The 20,289-nt window shown below is 41.4% G+C and overlaps 1 protein-coding gene across 10 annotated transcripts in view; it reads left to right on the top strand.

Moving 5' to 3' along the window:
• rbfox3a (RNA binding fox-1 homolog 3a) overlaps window positions 1–20,289 on the top strand; it is a 541,420-nt gene that overhangs the window by 232,112 nt on the left and 289,019 nt on the right. For 8 of the 10 annotated variants that reach the window (XM_067510823.1, XM_067510831.1, XM_067510821.1 and 5 more), the window contains one exon: window positions 12,839–12,901. The exons of the other annotated variants lie outside the window; for them this stretch is intronic. In XM_067510823.1, coding sequence (XP_067366924.1) covers window positions 12,880–12,901 — 22 coding nt within the window. In that variant the 5' untranslated portion in view covers window positions 12,839–12,879. The remainder of the gene's footprint in view (window positions 1–12,838; window positions 12,902–20,289) is intronic. 10 annotated transcript variants of the gene reach the window in all.

Raw genomic sequence — 20,289 nt, 5'->3', positions numbered from 1 at the left:
AAAACAAACCTATTGTATGGTTGTAAGGATCCAAATATCCTGTACATCGATTCTATGTCACTGAGTGTGTTTGTGTGTGCATATGATGCAAAATTAAATTATCAAGTAAGAATCGTGGCAATTTGAAAAAAAGCAATAAAACAAACAAGTGTGTGTGGATGTTTGTGTTTCTGTACATGTGCCAAAGTTGACTGAAGTAATTTCAGTTCAATACTTTTGGACATTTTGGCTTTTCCTCAAATTCAAAGGACTGTTAAAGGGTGAACATTTGGTTGTAGTTGTAAGGGTAGACATGATTTTATGTCAGGGTTGGGTTAGTGTAAGGGTTGGGGTGAGTCACTTAGTTATTTAGGAACTCGTCTTGATTACTGCAATGCCCTGTTAATGGGGTTACTGATATGTACAATCAAACAATTGCAGATGATAGAAAATGCGGCAGCACATCTCTTTTTTTAATCAGCCAAAAAGGACTCATGTCACACCACTCTTCAAATTTCTACACTGGCTTCCTGTAGCTGCCCGCATCAGGTTCAAAGGTCAATTGTCTACAGCTCCTGCTTACTTCAAGTCCCTCATTCAGGTCTACAATCATTCCGTCTGCCAACGAACATCATCTCACGTCCCAGCACCACGCAGAAGACACCAAGCAAAAGTCTTCAGCTCTGTGATCCTACGATGGTGGAACGAGCTACCAAACTCTGCACGCTCAGCAAACTCACTCCCGATACTCAAAAAACTGCTGAGAACAGAAGTTCTCCACACCTTCCTATGCACTAAATTCTTAAAAAGTGCTCTTTCTTGCACTTACATCTCATGAAATGGAAACACTTCTTCTGATAGGACTTTGCCTTGATGTTTTCTCCTTGACTCCTTGGCTCAGTTGCTTTTGGTAAAAGCATCTGCCAAATGACTTTTATGTAAAATAGTCCTACTACCTACAGACCCCACTACTTAAAGCAGCAATTATATATGTTACTGTGGCCATTGTTTTACTTTAAATTGATAATTTTATAGTACATGCTCTAAAGAACAAAAATGTTAAACAAGTACTTGTGGTCTGCGTTTGGCTTTTAATAATAATAATATTTACATTCATATTAAACCAGTGCATAACCAATTTATTGCAATTGTAAATATTCTTTCATGCTAACTTGGTACAGCCTTAGCCTGTATCCCTCCCCCTCTCTGTGCTGTGTCTGTGTCCCTTTATTGGACACATGGGCCCATCATGATGATGATTAATCCAGATGTTGATGTGATACTGTGGCTAGAGTGTTTGGACATAAGGCAAGTTGTCAAGTGGTTACTTACAGGGATTTGTCTCTGTGTGCTTTACATCTAGCAAACAGCATGCTCCCTTTATGACCTGCCATATGCTAGCCAGCGAGCACCTTAGCCTGAGTTAGCAGAAGCTCCACCTCAAGTCCCTCCTAAGGTGCATTAAACCAAGGTATACTGAATACATTAGCCTGAGTTGGCATTAAGGTAACAACTGTTGTGCACAAAAAGATGCAAGCACACACACAGTCACACACGCATACAAATGTGCACACACACTCACTTATTCTACCAGCCGCCCATTAGTCTTGCATTGTTTCCCTCCTGCCACTGACACACGCTGATAATGCTAGCTTAGATTATTCACAGCTCAGCAGTTTTAGCACTGCTGGAAGTCATATGGAAACCATTGAAGGTGTCTGTGTGTCCACCTCTATGGACCAAGTCTTCCTCCAAAGCCCAGTGTCGTTCTACAAGAGACCATTAGATTTAGGTGCCTGTGCTCCACAAACTCCACCTTCTTACCTTCCAAAACCCTGTTTTTTGGTTTGAGTAAAGACACGTACTTTACATTAAAAGTAGTTTGTCCTTTTCATTAAAAAGTGGTATTAGACTTTAGCTAATCCACTTACCAACCCATGGTTAGTTTTTGTAATGGAACATCTTTGCGCCATGCACGTCTTTAGGCAGTCCGAACAGGTAGTAGTAGATACTGACTGCCATGGTCTCTAATACCACTGCTAGTACTCTGGTTGTCATCTCTCTGGTGTTGTTGTTTGAAGAAACTCCCTTCATAGCCTGAATCTGGGGCTTAACAGGAGATAATGCTGTTGGGTAAAAAACAGAAAATGGACAAACAGTATCTGGGAGATGGAGAGCGAGTGGTACCATGCATCATGAAGCAGGAGACTCTGCTGTTGTTGTTCGCGGTAGCACTAACCCGTGAAATAGAGTTCACCCTCCTAGAGATGGCATCGCATTCAATAGAGATCCCAGGATGCATGCATGCCTTCACTTTCCTCTCTCTTCCTTGCTCTCTCTCAAATACACACCTCTCTGAACAAGAATGTAGCACATGCTTTCCTCCATATATCCACAGTGGGACTCATTACATTATCTCTTTCATCTTACCCCTTTCACTTCTCACCCATTTCCTGCCTCCTCCGTTGTTCCCCTTCAGGTGTTTAGAGCACATCTGATCCCTGAATTATTCCAGGGATTAATTGTCTTTGACTCCCACAACTTCACCCTCCCTCTTCATCCCTCTCCATCTTCATATCCCCACTCTCTCTTTTTTTACTTTGGCTCCATTTCACTTTCAATTACCAAACTGCCACCACCAGGCATGTAGAAGAGAGAATAACACATGCAACCAGGAAATGCACACAGAGCATAGTGTATAATGCAAGAGTGGTTTCATCCATTTATGCATGCCTCATTTAAGTGTTCCTATTGTACACATCCCCTGGGAGAACGTATGCAGATGGACTGGTGGTGGTGGTGGTGGTGGTATAGGAAAGTTCGTCACATAAAGACATACTGTACAGACACACACACACACACAGAGAATAGGCACGGATGCTTATGTAGCCAGTGTTTTGCTGAGGTTGGGGTCTTCCTTCTGTGCAGAGAAACATAAAGATCACTGTGCATAACACACAGCCAAGCATACTGCAGTATATAGCTACAATCAAGCTTTTATGTGGACCTGGCATAATAAAAGAGGGCGACAAGTGAAACGGCCATTCTGCATACTGCGGGGCTTCAATAAGTAAGGACAGTCAACCATAAAGATGGAGATGTGTGGGACTGAAAATCAGCCACAGGATAAGAACTCTGAAAATGAAGATACTCCAGATCACAGAGATGTTTCCTCTTCTAAGATCTTGTTTCTATTCCTCGGAAACCTTCAAATATGGTTCGAGGATACTCTTCCATTTGACTGATGATCTATTGGGCTTCCAGGTGTGTTGTATCTTCAAAAAAAAAATGCTCTGAGCAATTTTCCAAAGCCAAGGAAAGAAAATTGACAGGTCTCTTCTCAAGTCACACATGCAGGGCAGATTCCCTTTACACCACCCACTAAACCATTGTTATATATTTTGAGACAATAAACATACTGATTATCTGAGCAGCCACTCTAAACAGTACATATTTCATATCTACTTAAAAATCTTTGGAGGTTTAAGAGTTTTGAAAAGCTCACACATTGGCTCTCCCACCATGCAGCGAAAGAGCAGTGCGTCAGCAGTGCAACAGCAGCTGCTGCAGTCCTCTCTCAGTGCCTCCACTGCCTCAGTAAGCCACAGTATGCTCATATAATCACAACACAAATCCAAACCACATTCATGGAAAACAACAGAGGAGACCTAAAACTACACCTCAGACAGCACACGTGTGCATGGACCGTTACATGGCTGGTGTAGGCACAATACATATCATAGTGTACGAGTTCCATTAGAAGAGTCTGTAGGCATCATTCATGTGTGAAAAGTGCAGCACTCTCATTTATTTGAATGGAGCCTGTCTGACGGGTCTGTGTGGGGGGGTATGACGCCAACACCGGGTAGATTTGCAAAGTGTAGGAACCAGGCTAAACTTTTGGTGCAAGACAACACATCATTTGTTAAGATATTGTGAATAGCAGCCAAACACAAGCAAACGCACATTACAGATAGATAACCTGAAGTGAAAGGGAAATTTGTACTGTAATATTCTATTACAACAGAAAATGCAATGTGCAGAAGCTGTGGCATTAACAAAAATAGACAGATTAAATGGCTTTGTGCTTTATCTCAGGGCATGTGTTTATGTCAGAATAATGTTCCTTTAATTAGTCTTACACATTTCTGTTAGGCTCTTTTTATTCTTAGTGGGTGTTTATCACACTTGATTCTCCTGGACTCTCACATTGGTCATTTAAAGACAAGATCACAAACCAGATGCCAATAAATATACAGAACCCTTGACTTGGCCAATCTGTAACAGTCCATGGTTCCCTCTGATGAAGCCCTTTGTTGGGTTGGCAGTGTGTTTTGGATCATTGTCTTATTGCATAATTAAGCTCTTCACAATTATTTTTGTTGCATTTCTCTGTAAATTAGGGGCGACTGTGGTGCAGGAAGGTAGAGGGGTTGTCCACCAATTTCACAGTTGTTCGTTCAATACCTTGCTACGCTGGTCACACGTCGAAGTGTCCTTGAGCAGGACACTGAACCCCAACTTAGTTCCGTTGGCCAGCTGCATAGCAGCTCCTCCCTCGATATACTGTATGTGTGTGTGAGTGTGTGTGAATGGCTGAATAAGAAGCAGTGTAAAGTGCTTTGAGTACTAATAGGTAGAAAATTGCTATATAAGTGTGGACCATTTAAATTTGCAGACAAAGTGTTTGTGTTTACCTGTGAATTCATTCGGCTGCTGTCATCATGACTTAAATCATTATTAAGATCAGTGAGCTTGTTCCACAAGCAACCATCCAGCCCAAGACATGATTCTACCTCAACTGAGCTTCACAGACGAGCTTGTATGGTTTGGATTATGAGCAGCTGCTTTATTCTTTGATCTTTCCATATCTTTGGCAGAGGTTAATTATCAGTCCATAAAACTTTGAGAACTTTTGTGGATCATTTTTGTACTTTTCTACAGATTCCTGGCTTTCTGATTCCTACTACTGATTAGGGGTTTTATGGAGGGTCAGATTCTCTCTTCTCTTGCTCATCGGATATGAAAATGTGCTACATCTCTGTTTAATGTATCAAGATTTAAAAAGTGTTTAACTCAAACCTAAATGTCTCCAGTGTCCATCAAAAACAATCTAATAATACGTATCGTACAGTTAAACTTGTTGGAATAATGGACTACAGATGGCAAAGTTGTGCTCTCCTTCCTTCCACACTGGGTGTCTTTCATTTTATGGTTGCACTGTTCACATTTTAGATGCATAAAATCCACATCAGCATGTTTTTTTTTTTATATGGCAGGAGAAAGGTGACTAAAAATAATTTAGTTATGTGAAAGGTCACAAACCATATGTTTTAAACTTAGCTCACTGAAGTACTAACACTTCTAATTGCAATAAACACATTTCAAAAATGCAATTGTTTCATTTTAAGCCTAATAAACAAGCAGAGCAATGCATTATAGTTTAGTATAATTCTATGTCCTATGACTAGTGACTGATAAGTGATTGACATGTACTTCATGTACTTGACTATTAGAGAGTCAAGAGTCAAGACTGAGCTTTAGGAAAAGTTGCTCTTTGACTTTTTTTATTGCATTCTTAACAAGTCCCAGCGTTTCTGTAAATGGGGTTTGTTGTTACACTTTGTAGGACAAAAGGTTACATTTCGGAGAAATTGCTGGATTTACACATTTTCACGTGCTCACGTACACGTAATTATGATGTGCCAATCAAATGCACCTATTAAATTAATTTCTTCATCGGGATCAATTAAAAAAACCTCAATAAAAAATAATTTGAATCTTTTTTTAATATAAGTGGGTGTTTACAAATGCTTGCTCCTCAAATTCAGTTCAGCCTGTTTTTTCTGCAGTCTTCACACTAAAATAATATCATATGTAGTATTGTCTTTTTTGTCACTCTTTTCAGTGATGTAGTGTTTCAACACATTCTCCTCCCACACTGCCAGATAAGGATGCTTCCTAAAGCCTTTGATATTGACTACAGATATTGACACCACAGTTACTCTTTGGTGTCACAATTTTACCACCACTTCACGCCACGGGGACGTCTTTATATACACGTTAAAGCTGCATTAGGGTTAGGGGAAACAACTTGAGGGTAAGGTTAAGTTAGAAGATAAATTACATTTCCATTTTAGTCATCTAGCAGACGCTTTTATGCAAAGCGACTTACAAGTGAGGTACAAGGCAGCAAAAATCTAAGTCAAGGAGAAAACATCAAAGCAAAGTCCCATCAGAAAAGTGTTTACATTACACGAGATGCAAGTGCGAGAAAGAGCAGAAAGGATTTTTTTTTCTCATAAAAACATAAAAACTAAATGCTACAAACAGTGATAATGTCACACACATACTTCGTAACAACGTGCATCGTTGTGTAATGATCACTAAAGGGCACAACCTCGAACCATGCTCTTCTGTGGAATGGTCCTGTGTCTGGTTGCACCATCTTGTCATTGCCTTAGGCATCAAAAACGGAAGTGCGGGGGGTTTTCCATTGCACTCTACTGAAAGTTCAGTACTTGGATCACTGTCGCAAACGGGTTCCCTAAGCGTCACCATGGAGCACAAAAGAAAAAGTGGTGCTTTTTGACGCCTCGGGAATGAGAGCAGCTTTAATACCTTCCCTTTTTATGTGCTCACTATGGAGAAGTACAATGACATCCCAAGGTTCAAACTGCACCCCGTCCCATCAAATGTCACTTAAGTAAGAGACAAGCCCCTGATCTCTCATTGTGGCCCTGCAGTTGAAACTCGTTTGCCATCTGGTAAACCACATGGAAATACCTAGATCAGCAAGAGGAGTAATTTATACTGTGCTGGGATAAGGGCCTGAAAGTGGAAGCCAGTCAGGTTCTGTTATTGCATTCATATTTGACAAATGCTTGAAAATAACCACCTTGAGAACAGGGGTCTTATCCTAATATAATGATAGAAAAAGCGAGGGTTTAGTGCAAAATGGTCTGGTGAAGCATCATGTTGTCTGTACAGTGAGAAAATAAAGAAGAAGTCAGATAGGCTTCTCATCAGTAGCCGACCACCCAGCGGCATGTAGACGTGAAAATAAAAAGGCCCACTGCTAGTGAAGAAGCTCCCAATTAAACTAGATGAAATCTCCCAGATTACTGCTGGTGAGGAAGCTGGGTTTCCAGCATTAACAGCTGACACCCTCTCAGCTCAACTCTCATCATTATCTTCATGTCCTCCCTGCTCCCATCCCCAACCAGTCTCATCCGAAACTTTCCCAGCATCTCTACCCAGGGGTGACTGTGGTGCAGACAGATAGAGCGGTCGTCCACTAATCGTCGCTGGTTCAATCCCCGGCTCCTCTGGCTACATGTCAAAGTGTCCTTGAGCAAGACACTGAACCCCAACTTAGTTTTTTCCGTTGAACGAGAATGTGAATGGGTGAATAAGAAGCAGTGTAAAGCGCTCTGAGTGCCAGTAGGTAGGAAAACGCTATGTGAGTGCAGTGCAGACCATTATCCTCTAAGCCACAAAGCAAACAGTGATTCTCTGGCTACAAAACAACAACTATTCATCCCTGCACAAACTTTTTCCCTTCATCTGGGAGTGATTTTGTGAATTTTTATGATGTAACTTTACATCCTTGTTATGTTTACTTACTTCTTACATTTTCTTAAATCAACACAAATTGGAAGTAAAGCATTGTGCTCTTGTAATTATTTATGGAGGGTTTGTGACAATATGTGTTTGCATTTGTTTAGTTCTGCATTGTCTCTTATTTTGGAGCTTTGCAGTTGCTTGTTTTTCTTTTTTACATCCTTCCCAACAGCAGTCTGACACTTTGGGATTTTATTTGCTTTTCCATCTCCATTAACGCAATGCCCACACTTGCACATGAACACTCCTGAATTAATCTACTGTTTTTTTTCCTTCATTGTTTCGTTTTTTTTTCTTAACTAAATAGACAACTATAATTCACTCGCGCTGCTTCCTGTAATTCCCTATTTTTCCTCTTTGTAACCTCAGCACTGCTTTCTTTATTTCCTCGCATTCACATGTCTTTGTTTTTCTACTAATGCTGATGATAGTGTGATGGCTCCACTGCTGTTATTCTTCAGTGACTGTGTGTTTAAACAGGCCTATATTCTATGTGCCCTGGCATTTGGGAGCTCTCATTAACATTTGCTACATGGGGTTTTGTAAAGGTGGTGCTGAGAAACGTCGAGGCTGCAACCATTCATCTTGCCCCATCAGGAGAGTTTGCAGGGCTGTAGTTCACAAACACCTGCTGGGAAAACTGCTGCAAAGACCTGGTTAGGATGGTAGGGAGGAGAGGAAAACTGTGTACATACACAGTATTGAAAAGTAGTGTGAAGTAGCGTATCAGATGGCGTTAGCCGAATTCATGCCACAAATATCATCCTTGTCCACACCAGCCTGGCATTTTAAAACTCTTCGTCACCCAATCGTGGAACCTGATCCAACCACTTCCATATCAGTCTCCTCCATTCCACACCAATAATAAAAAGTAAGGTGTTTTTAAAGACAGCAGAGGTCAGGAGGTCAGGCCTTTGATGAGGAATTGTAACATTTGAATTATTTTTTTATAGCAGCCTTCTGCTGTAAACTCGTCCACGCTGCTCACCACATTGTTAGACTTTGCGTCACTGTTGAATGCTGTAGCAGCTCCACCCTTTGACACCATAGGAGAGTAGAATTCACACCAAACTCCGTTAGGGTTTTGGAAAACAACTCTGGGGTAAAGTTAATTAACAAGACAAATTAGATAAAAACAAAATGCTGCATACAGCGAATAACATCCACACTAGAGTTGAATCCTGGTCTCCTGTGGAAAAGTCCTCTGTGTTGTATCATTCACCTCCCCGTCCACCTCCCTATATACCATGTTATTGCTTTAGGTGTCAAATTTGTGTCAGGAAGTTCAGAGTTTCCACTGCACTTCCACAGCTCCATAGGTTGATCACCAATGCAAACGAGTACCTTGAACACACAGCCGTGCTTTTTGACGCCTTCAGAATAAAAAACATATGGATTTGTACAGTTCTGGGAACACCGGCAATATTCAAAGTTAGTTTATAAATGGTTTAACATAAATCATCTGTAGTTTGTAATTATACTTGAATTATTTGGAAATTGTGTCAAATGTAAATAACAAATTTGTGTTCAAGTTACAAAATCGATAAGAATCATCAGTAAATCTGATCACAAAAAGTCACCAGCCCCTCTGTTTACAACCTTACTGTACTAAAACTGTACGAATGCACATAACAGATCTTTGACCATGAAATACTGCATGCTACATGTATTTTCAAACAGAAAGTAGGCATCAGCTGAAATTAATATTGATGTCCTACACTCCATTTGCATGTCGACACATGATGATCTGTTTTTATTTGCATGATTTCACAAACAAATTTCACATGTCTGTGGAATGATCATTTATATTAATATTCCTTTTTTAAACACACACATACTGTAGCAGGAACATGCCAGTGTTTACCCATCACCATAATTGCAGGGGCCTCTCAGCGTAGCATGCATAATCATACCAGCTAAATGATATCTGGCAAACTAGAAATGAGCAACGCTAATGTTTAATAGAAGAGGCCACTTTAATTTTTCATAATTTGTCTCACACAAACACACTCGGTATAAATGTCAGTAAAAAGAGGAGGTGATTATTTGACTCCCCGGTCCTCTTTCCTGAGAAGCAGAATCAATTTCCTTTATGGCTGGAGTGGATCTTTCTCGCTTACACTGGCCCAGCAATCCCCACCCCGGCCCACCGCCACCCCTCTCTCAGACACACACACACAAACATGCTCGGCTTCCTGTAGTTGCGAGGACACTCACTGACATATTGCAAACAGCTGTGAGGACACACCAAACGCTCTCAATGGTAACAATACTAGTAATAAAGTGTGTCCACACAACTTCCCAACAACACACTGTCACACACAAATGTCTACTGCTTCATTCTTGCTCAGCTGGTTCCTTGTTGCCTTTTACCACCTTACTTCTTTTTCATCTCTGCTATTCATCTTTTTTATCTCGTCACTTTCCTGCTTTTTTTTCTTGTCTTCTCCTGCTATTTCGTTCTCTTCCTGTCACGCTCAAATTGTCTCCACTCCCTTTCACTCTTTATTTAACCATTTCCTTTTATTTGGGGACCACAGAGTTACCACCGTTCCAACACATTTTCTGTACAACCTCCCTGTCTCCATTTTTATGTTTCCCTCCTTCCCCCCATCTCTTCTTCTCTGGCTCAGTGTGATGATACACAGGAGGCTGCTGTAATTTGATTGGAGGTATTAAAGTTGATTTGATTAAGCGTGTGCCAAATTACTGGCTGCTTAATGGAATCAGGCCCAGTCACCTGCCAGGGGCCCCTGGTCGACGTACACACACACACACACGCACAGATTCATAGACATACTGTATAATGCAATCGCTTTCTTCAAGCCAAATCACTATTTCAAAGGTAAAGGTGTAAATGCTGGTGTGTCGTGTCAACACATCCTCCTACTGCCTGGCGTGATGTCCTATGAGCATGCCAGTTAGAGTGAGCTCTGCTACAATTCCTCACAATCTACAATCTAAAGATTATTAATTATGCTGCTGTTCATTGCAGGAAACAGCAGCAACGACAGAAAAAGCAATGCTGATGACGTTTTTACACACTGCAGCCACAGTAGGAACTATTACTACCAAACTATCTACCACTGGGATTAACACCAGCACCCCCCGTGACCCTTAACACGATTAACTGTAAAGATAGTTGATGTTCAGTTAGGGTTTGGTCTGGCTGATGCTATATTGCAAAGTGTACAACAATTTAGCAACTTCAAAATATGACTACACCCAAAAGTCTTACTGGTGGTATATATGCTCCTCAATTTGTGTTTGATTTGTGGCAATTAGTTTTCCAGCCTTTTGTTTCCCCTCTTCCAACTTTTTGAAGATGTATTGCCCCCATCGAATTTAAAATGAGCTAATATTTTCCATAAAATGATAAAATGTCTTAGTTTCAATATCTGATATGTTGTTTATGTTCTATTGTAAATAAAATATGGCTTGATGAGATTTTCAAATTATTGCATTCTGTTTTATTTAGGTTTTAGTTTTAGGTTTTACACTATGTTGTTCTGAAATGGGTGTGTGTTAGCAAGTTTTCTGTGAAAAAGCGTAGACCTATGGATATGGGGACACCTGACTCCATTTCTGGATCCCTGATACTTTCATTCTTTTCTTTCCACACTTTTTTCTTTTTTTTTAACTTTCCTGTCGTTTCCTTGCTGTGTTTTAATTTTATTGATTCTCATTTGTTCTCCTTTAAATGTGTGACTTTTCTTCTTTCTTATTTTACACTATGTTCTGTTTCTCCTCTGTTATCAACCACAGAACTTTTTTTCATCCTTTCATTTTTTTTTTTTTTTTTACACCAAATATATATATATATATATTTAAATTAAACCAAACCTCCATTTTTCTCTCTCCATTTAATCCATCTCTCTCACAAACACATACATCTAGTGGAGGATTAGGGGTATAGATCAGATTAATGCCAACCATTTAAGAGATGCTCACATACACACAGTTGCTGCCATTCTGTTCCCCACATGCATTTTTAAACAGAATAGGCCTTGCTCCAGCATTACACCCCACTAATTACCATAATACAGCAGCTAGCCCCACCCCCTGTCCACCAATCACCAGCAAACACTATTGTCACAGCTGTTGTTTGGCTATGGGAGCTCTCCTAAAACTTCATTTCTCATTTCATTTCTATCGGTTTGAATGTGCATCATGCAGCAGCGTCATATCTCAATGTGATTTCTGATCAACTGCATTACATGAGTGTTGCGCCCTGTACGAGGACTAAGGCTGAGTTCCGTCTATCACTGTGGTCACTGTTGGGCTAGTGTTTGGTTTTATTAACACATCTTTATTAATAAATTGTTAACTGATTTCACTTTGGCAGCAATAACCTGCAGCATCTCCTTATAGGAGGATTTTAGTAAATGCTATAAGCTGCTACTCTGATTAAGGCATCAGCAGCACTTGGTCTGGTACAAGTCTGTTTTAACTGCTGAGGTATAAAAAGGAAACTTATTAATCTGTTTCTTTTCACATGCAGATAACATAAGATGAGATATGTACGAAGAAATAGATTAAATAAATTGTCTAGTTTCAATTAATACTATGAAATACTATAACAGTAGCTGTAATAAAAACACATGAGGAAATTCTCCACTTGAAAAGCAATAAACAAGCAAATGAGTAGTAGTCCTACTACTATCAGTACTATCACTGCCTACTAGGTCGTGATAGTAGTGATAGATGTCACTGGTAAGGCTGTAATGTCATTTAAGATGGGAGAAAAGTTTAATATGTCTATGTCATATAAACATGGTGAACTACAAATTGCACTTGTCTTGCAATAAATTTCAAAAGCCCAACAATATGTGGCCTTTATGCCCACAGTGTTAAATCAAGCTGTATCAAGTGAACAGAGCATTACCTTTTTACTGCGTGACTGTTGTACATTAAAGTGGATTTTTGTTAGCTACTGATAATAGCATATGAAACTGTCTGTTCACGTATAATTGCCCAGTTCAAGTCGAAGAAAAATGTCCTTAAATGTGTTCATGTGCTTTTAAAAAGGTTGATTATGAAATTCTCATGTGCCAACATGAAAAACAACATTTTGTCTTCTTGTAGTTTAACCGACATGTGTGCTCATCCATACAGAAAATATTTGGTGGTTGGACTTTGTGGCTCATCACTTGTTTCAAACTACTTGTGTTTGCTGTTAAAATGCACCTTTGATGGCTCACTCTGTTCTCCTCTCTGTTCTCTGCATGTCTAACAGGGCAACACCAAGATCCCTTCTCTCTGAGCATTTGGTTGTACATGGAGAACCCCAGTTGGGCAGGTCAGTGTGTGTGTGTGCGTGCGTCATGTGTTTGTTTTGTTGTGTAAAATAGCATGACAGTAGTATGTCTTTATACTACCAGATCCAGTAGCTTTACTGATACATGCACTCAGACATCAGCTACCCACTTTTGTGTGTGTGTGTGTGTGTGTGCATGCAGCGCTTCTCTTTGTGAGTGTGCGCAGAGGGAGAATGTGCTGACTGCAGTGCTTTGGTTCTGGGCATGCCCATTAGAAGTAGCTATAAATCCTGAGCGCAGTGCTCTCACTGTGTCAGCAGTCCAGCCAATGAATGGATATTAAACGCCACAAAAAAGCCTCTTTAATTCTGCCTGCCTCTGCCTCACTGACGCACACTCTCTCGCTCTTTCTCTTTATCTATCTATCTATCCACCTTTCTTCTTTATCTCATTTTCTCTTCTTCAACGTGCTTCTTGCTCCCCTCTATATCGTTCCCTCTCTTCCTTCCTCCTTAACAATGAAACAAGAGGAAAAGGGTCCTTCGGCCTCGCCAGGCCTGCTGGCATGACAACATCAACAGTTAAGACCCTGGTATCTATTATTCAGCACTAGCATTGGTGAGATATTATTTACAGCTAGTCACACTGGCTTTTTGTTCAGAAGCAGCCACTACATGTTACAAACTACAAAATGTTGTGAGTTTGCTGATGAAGAATTGTGGATTGTTTTCTGATGTGGATCATTTAGCAGCATTTGTTATTCATGCACAGCCATTTTAAAAGCAGACATCGCTGGATACTCGAGTGTAGACTGTTTGCCTAAGTCCAAACTTTGCGTTGAATGAACTTGTGTGATGCCTTTTGGATATTAAACACAAAGCGTTTTGCCGTTATGTTTCCCAGTTTTCACTGCATGCATGGTGTGTTTTAGTGCAGACTCGTAAATGTTGGCTATAAATGCTCAGCCCTAATGTTACCCTGCACACTCCCTGCAACTCACAGCTCGCTTCCAAACCTCTGTGCAGCTTGATCATAAAAAATGTATTATTATTTCGATTAAATTTGAGCTTCTGAAGCATGACCCTGGCTGTAGGTGTGGCCACATGTCCTACCGGCACATCAATACCAATCTAATAGCACGAGGAAAGATCAATCACAACGAGCTTAGATCTGTGGAAATATACACAGTCCATGTGGTTCCATTGCAGCGTCTGCACCAAGCTCTTCTGTTAAATCTCTAGTCTAGTGTATGTATTTCTCCATTGGGTAGAGTATATTCTGTACTACTTTATCAGGAAATACTGCACACACAAAAAGGATTAAGTTTAGGAAGATGTATTGTGGACTTTGGATATTATAAACACATTAAAGTATCATTAGAAAAGATGTGATATGAACATCACACAGCACACTCCAGAGATATGTTAGAGTAAAAATCTGTTTAATCAACGCCAGTCACAAGGGAGTGACAAGAATTCGTAACACACATAATAAGCTGGAGTATATACAGTATGGTAAACACACACACACACACGCAGTTCCTCCTCCCTTTTTATATTATCAATTACAGCTTGGCCTGGTTTAGCCTTTATTAGTGTTCGTCAACAGGCCTCCAGGCCCAATCAAGACTCTGCAGCCCAATCACTATGACGTGGCAGCTAATTGGAAAGTTGTGCGTGGTTCCAAGAGACGATCATCATTGGAGAGAGTTTTAGGCTTGTCTGAAGTGCCATGATGAGATTTGTGTTGCTGATATTGTAGAAGTGCTGGCAAAAGCTGTGTTTGACGTGCATCGATGGAAGCGGCCAATATTGGCCTTATATATAACCCCGCTGTCAGGCGACGTAGGTTATTCTTCTTTATTTATTTTGTACTACCTTGGTTTAGATGCACATAATCTATTTAATCTATTACATTCATTTTGACTTTCTTCACTTAGTAGTTTCATTGAAGTAATAAATTTTACCGCTAATAAATTCATTTATCAAGGACCTTGAACACAATCGATAACCCCGTGCAAATACAAGAGATGTGTTGGGCCAGATTTATTAGCTAATTTCCTTCTCTGATTAAATTAACTAATACCCATCAAAAAATCTTTCTGTACTGTGATTTAAATGCTGCTATAGAGCATTTCCCACTCTGTCAGCTCTGAGAAGTGGTGGCGTGTACTTTTTTTTTCAGTTCGTATCGTAGCTATAAGCCTGCATTCATGTTAACAGTAGAGAGAAAGAGATGTAAAAGAGTGTAAAAACATATATGTGGTTCTCAGCCTAAACTCAAAATAAGAATCTTGTAGATGTTAATAATAGGTTGGATTAATTTCTGGAAACCTCTCTAGAAACAAGCTTTTCACAGGAAATAAAAGTATAAACAAATGTGGTCTCTGGTCGGATCAATCCTCAGTCTTGTCTTGAGGTTACCAGTATATAACGTGAAACTGTCTCCTCTGATGATTAATAGTGTGGCCTTTCTATCTGAAGCTTTCAGCTTGCTGGGGACATTCCTAAACACACGGACTCCTCTTGCATCCTGTAAAGCTTCATGAAGCTTGTCTTTTCACAATGATACAATTAAGTGGAGGTTCCTCTGCTGCCCAGAGGTTAATGGCAACTTCTTGTTGCTCCCTAGTTGGGAAATTAATCTCACTCCTACACTGTTATTGTACATTTGTCACATATTAGCCATCAGGCAGAGACAGTTTCACATTATACACCGGTAAACTAAAGACAAGAGTGTGGTTTGATCCAACCAGAGAGACATTCAGTCTGATGACTACTGACTGATTATTGATCCCTGGACACATAAACTAATTCAAACTATGCATGTGCCATGCTGATTGGTAGAATTTGACCCCGTAGTTGTTTGTTAATGTTAGTGGAGCTGTAAGAGTTTGTTTCCTCCTCATTAAAAATTAAAGCTTGGCATTAATGGTGATAGCACAAAGAAACGGGTGAGCTGTTAAACTTACCCTTACATTATTAACACAGATAAACACTAGCATCTGGGGCTTAAGAGGAACAATTCCTGTGATGATGATTTAACTGACACACACTCACACACATGCATGATTACTCACTGCACATATCCCCTAGTTGTGGTTGGAATGTTTGTTCATTTACTCATCAGAAGCCAAAAGCTTCAAAAGTCATCACTGGCTTTCACTGCGAACACATATACACACAATCACACACACACACACACACAGAGAGCTTAGGGGTGTAAATGACAAAGGTTCTATTTGTATTTGTTAAAGTGATGTCCGGTGTCTCTGAGCTGCTTTTAACACTCCCAGAAAGGCCATTACAATTAACGGAGCACTGGCCAGAGTGAAGGGAAATGGAGAAGAGTGTGATGAGAGTAAAAGAGGAATGTCAGCACAAAGAGTGGCAGAGATGCTTTTAGCCTTTCTTCGCTGGAGTAATGTCCAATTACTGCTGTGTTTGGGTCTGCAGCCTCACAGTGCCATCAGCACGCGAGCACCAGGTTATGGCCCTCTGCAATGGGCCGATTGTCAGCTGCCATGGATCACAATCAGCCAGCGAGTCCTCTGGGCCATCCGGAAGAGAGGGGCATTTCACAGTGAATATTCATGGTGTTTTACGGGTTATAATAGGCTGGAGAACTCTTAGGCAATGCATTTCAAACAGCACCATGAATAAAGCCTCCCTCTGCACCTTCAGCAGCAGCCTCAGTGTTGTCTCACCGCTCTGTATTACACAGGAACTTGGTGAACTGTTTGCTTTAGTTCCGTTTTATATTTGTCTCTCTTGTGTTTCCCTGTGTTTAAGAAGAACAGAGGAGATGAGTATGAGTAGATGTGCTGGTGTCTCCTCTCTTACTATGACCAGCAGGTGGTACCAGATATTAAACTTACTCGGATTTATCTTTTCCCCCTCTCTCACACTTTGAAGCGTATTACAGTTCTAAGGTTGTTATAAAAATGTCGACAAGTCAGAACAGTGAATTCTTGTCGATTGTGGGACAGAGCCCACCCACTCATTTGTTGTTGGCCAGTAACCTATAGAACAAATTTGTGTTAAAGCATGAGTCTATTTGCATGTATACCATAATAATCCTTATTGTAATAAAAATTATTATTAGCATTTGACTTCAATTTGTAAATGTAAATATAAAGAATCGCCATAAGACATAGCTGCATACTTTAAACTTTTCCAAAATTGAAAAAAAAATTGTAACCACAACCACCAAGATTTATTACTGAGATTAAAACAGTAAATGTCAAATGTGCTGTGGGATCAGAAAGTGTGCAGGCCTGACCTGTTATGGATCTGACACTGGACTCTACTCACCTTCATCTTTTGGCCTTCTTTGCACCAATCGACCCACTCAAACACCCGACCCTTTGTCAGTTCGTAGACCTGCACTCCCCCTCTCTGCCCCTCCCTCTCTGTTTCTTCCTCTATTTCCATCAACCCCTGCCCTTCACTCTTGTTTCCTCCCTCACTCTGTTTTCCCCAGCCCTGCTTCCCATTTCCCAGCTTTTATTTTGTAGTCCCTCCGTTCCACTTCCTGACCAGACATTTCTGCTACTTCACTTGCCTATTTAAACCTGGTTCTCCCCAAATTCTCGTGCCAGACCTTCTCTTTGCTACAGGATTACGGCCTGCCCTGTTCTATCAGATTTCTCCTTTTGGACTTTCATTTTTTGGTCTGAGGTTTTGTCAGTTTATCCTTATGTGGTGTGGTCCTTAGTTGGTTACTTAGGTATTCAGTGTTTGGTCTTTAGTTAATCGCTGCCTGTCAGCTTCTGTTAAGTACTCACTTTAGTTAGTTGTTTATTCCTGCTCTACCTGCCTCAATATTTGCGCACTATTTGATTTATTGTCATCTCTATTTGTGATCAGTCTGGGTACATGCACACCTCTGGATCATTGTCATTAATGATTCCAGATCATTCCTGTGGTATTTTTGTTTCTCTGTTGTTCCTGGCACTGTTGTTATTAGTTTCCCCGGTTTTAGTTCATGCAATCGGCCATTTTATTGTTTATGTTCAGCTTCCTTAGTTTCCCCGCCTCGAGTACTTAAGTTTGCTTTTCATTCTTTAGGTTCCACAGCCATGTATTGTGCTCTTTAGATTGAGCTTGAAAACTTAGGTCTCTTTCCACTGTTTTTGTTTAGTGTGTCCTTTCCGTCCTCCATTTTCAGAGTGATTTCTGTTGTTTCCTTTACTGCTCCTTTTTTTTTTGTGTGTCCTTTCGGCTTATCCCATGAGATCAGGGTCCCCACAGCAGATCATTATCCACATGTTGATTTGGCAGTTTTACGCCAGATGCCCTTCCTGATGCAACCACAATTTCTACCAGGCTGGGACTTGCACTGCACAGCTGGGAATGGAAATGGACTGTTGGGGGTTCAGTGTCTTACCCAGGGACAATTTGACATATAGCTGGGACCGGGGGTCTAACCACCTCCCTCGTGTTCCGTGGACGACTGCCTTACCAACTGAGCTACAGCCGCCTTTACTGCATTATTGTAATAAAATCCTTTCACCATCATACCTCCTCTCACCGTCTTCTAACTTGGGTCAAAAAAACCTCAAAGGACCCAAAATACAAATATGCATTTGTTCATGGGTAAATCAAGAGTATGCACTTAAAGGTAACATTTCAGATGTTTTATGAGTAACCATCACAGTATGATCTGGCCAAACTAGGACACTCTGACCCCCGACCCACCATGAAGCTTTAATGAGGCATTTAAATTTTGTTCTGATTTCAGAGCTCAAACTGATATTTAGCCTAATTTTTCAAACAAGTTTGAGGGATAGACACGTATTATTTTAAGGGTCAAAATCAAACCAAAACCACAGACCGAATCACAGACCATCAGCGAACCTCAGCCTCCGACCTCCAGTAACTACAAGTCTCCTGCTAATCACCAGCCCGTCCTCACTGATTTGCCTGTCTTTCTTGTACTTGAACTCACCCTGGGGTTTGCTATTGTTCCTAAACCAGTGTCCCCTTGGGCACTTTCAGGAGGAACCCCATCCAGTCCAAGACTCTTTAGCTGCCCTAGACCCTGCCCCTGTGCCATCTGACACCTCGACTTTTATTGAGTCGGTCGAGCTCCTGCCAGCTCCCGAGGTGCCCAACAAGCCAACTGCTCCTGAACCTGCTCGGCTGGCAACCGATGCCAAACGCCTCCTTTGCCTGAGGAAGTCAACACCCTGCCTTTTCCTCGGAGAGACTGCAATGTCTCTAAAGAAGTGTTCTTTGCTGACTTGAAGTTTTTGGACTTGTTAGTCACACTTTGGAGTCAAGAACCTGGATTTGCCAAGAATGTGGCCTTCTACAGGTGGACGTATACTCCCAGCCCAGTCACCTCCCCTTCAGGAAACGTTGTGTCTGCCAGTCACCGGCCAGGACGTGGTCTCCACCCTGATATAATCAAAAATGCTAACCTGCAGTTCGTCTCATCTGTTCTAGGTCCAGAGTCAGCATGCACTCTACCACTCGCTGAAACTGCTCTTAAGCTGGACAACGACCCATCTGCTTCTGAGCCATCTTCTGTGTCTGTCTCTGAACCAACCGACCTGTCTGTTCTGGAACCTTTCTCTGAGTTGGCCGACATCAAGGCTGCTCCAGGGTCGGCCCCAGGGTCAGCTGTCAACCCGCCTGTTGGTGTTCCTCCTGGTCCTCTCCCTGTTCCTGAGTTGGCTGACACCATTCCTGTTTCCTTACCAGTTCCTATGTCGGCCGACGTTCGGTCTCTTCCGTGTCCGGTTTTTGGGGCCACTGACATCGCACCGATTCTTGGATTTGCTGAAGACCTACCTGTTCCCGAATCTGTTCCTGAACCTGTTCCTTACTCAGCAAACGTCAAACCAGTCCCTGAAGCAGCCAATAGTAAGGGTTTGGCTTAAGTGGTCCACTTCCTTTCAGCTTTTGAGCCAACCCCTAAGTCAGCCGACATCTCTCCTGTGCCTGAACAATTTGGGTTTTTTTCTGTCCTTGATTCAGCCAGCATCCTCCCGCTTCTGAGTTGGCTGAGGAGCTGGCAGTTTCTGTTAAACCAGCCAGCATTCAACTTCCTGAGCTGACCATCACCCTACCACTTCCTGGGTCAGCTGGCGCTCTACCTGTTTCTGAACCTGTCCCTGAATCGGCTGGCATCAAACCTGATCGTGAGTTGATCAACGTCCCTTCTGGGCTTTCTTCTGGTCCTGCACCTGTATCTGGTTTGACTGACCCCTCACCTGCCGCTGTACCTACCTCTGGTTCAGCCAACACCTCACCTGTTTCTTCGTCTTCCCAGGGGTCAGCCGACGTCCTTCTCACTCATGAGTCAGTTGACCACACATCTGCTCCTGCCCCCAAGGCAGTCGAGGACCTGCCTGTTTCTGCCCCTGAACTGACCAACACGGAGTCTGATCATTGTCATGATCAAACGTGACAAAAATACCCCC

The sequence above is a fragment of the Channa argus genome, chromosome 7 (assembly GCF_033026475.1).
Source record: "Channa argus isolate prfri chromosome 7, Channa argus male v1.0, whole genome shotgun sequence".
Lineage (NCBI taxonomy): Eukaryota > Metazoa > Chordata > Actinopteri > Anabantiformes > Channidae > Channa > Channa argus.
The sequence above is the reverse complement of the archived record's forward strand: the minus strand, read 5'-3'. Positions and strand labels throughout refer to the sequence as shown.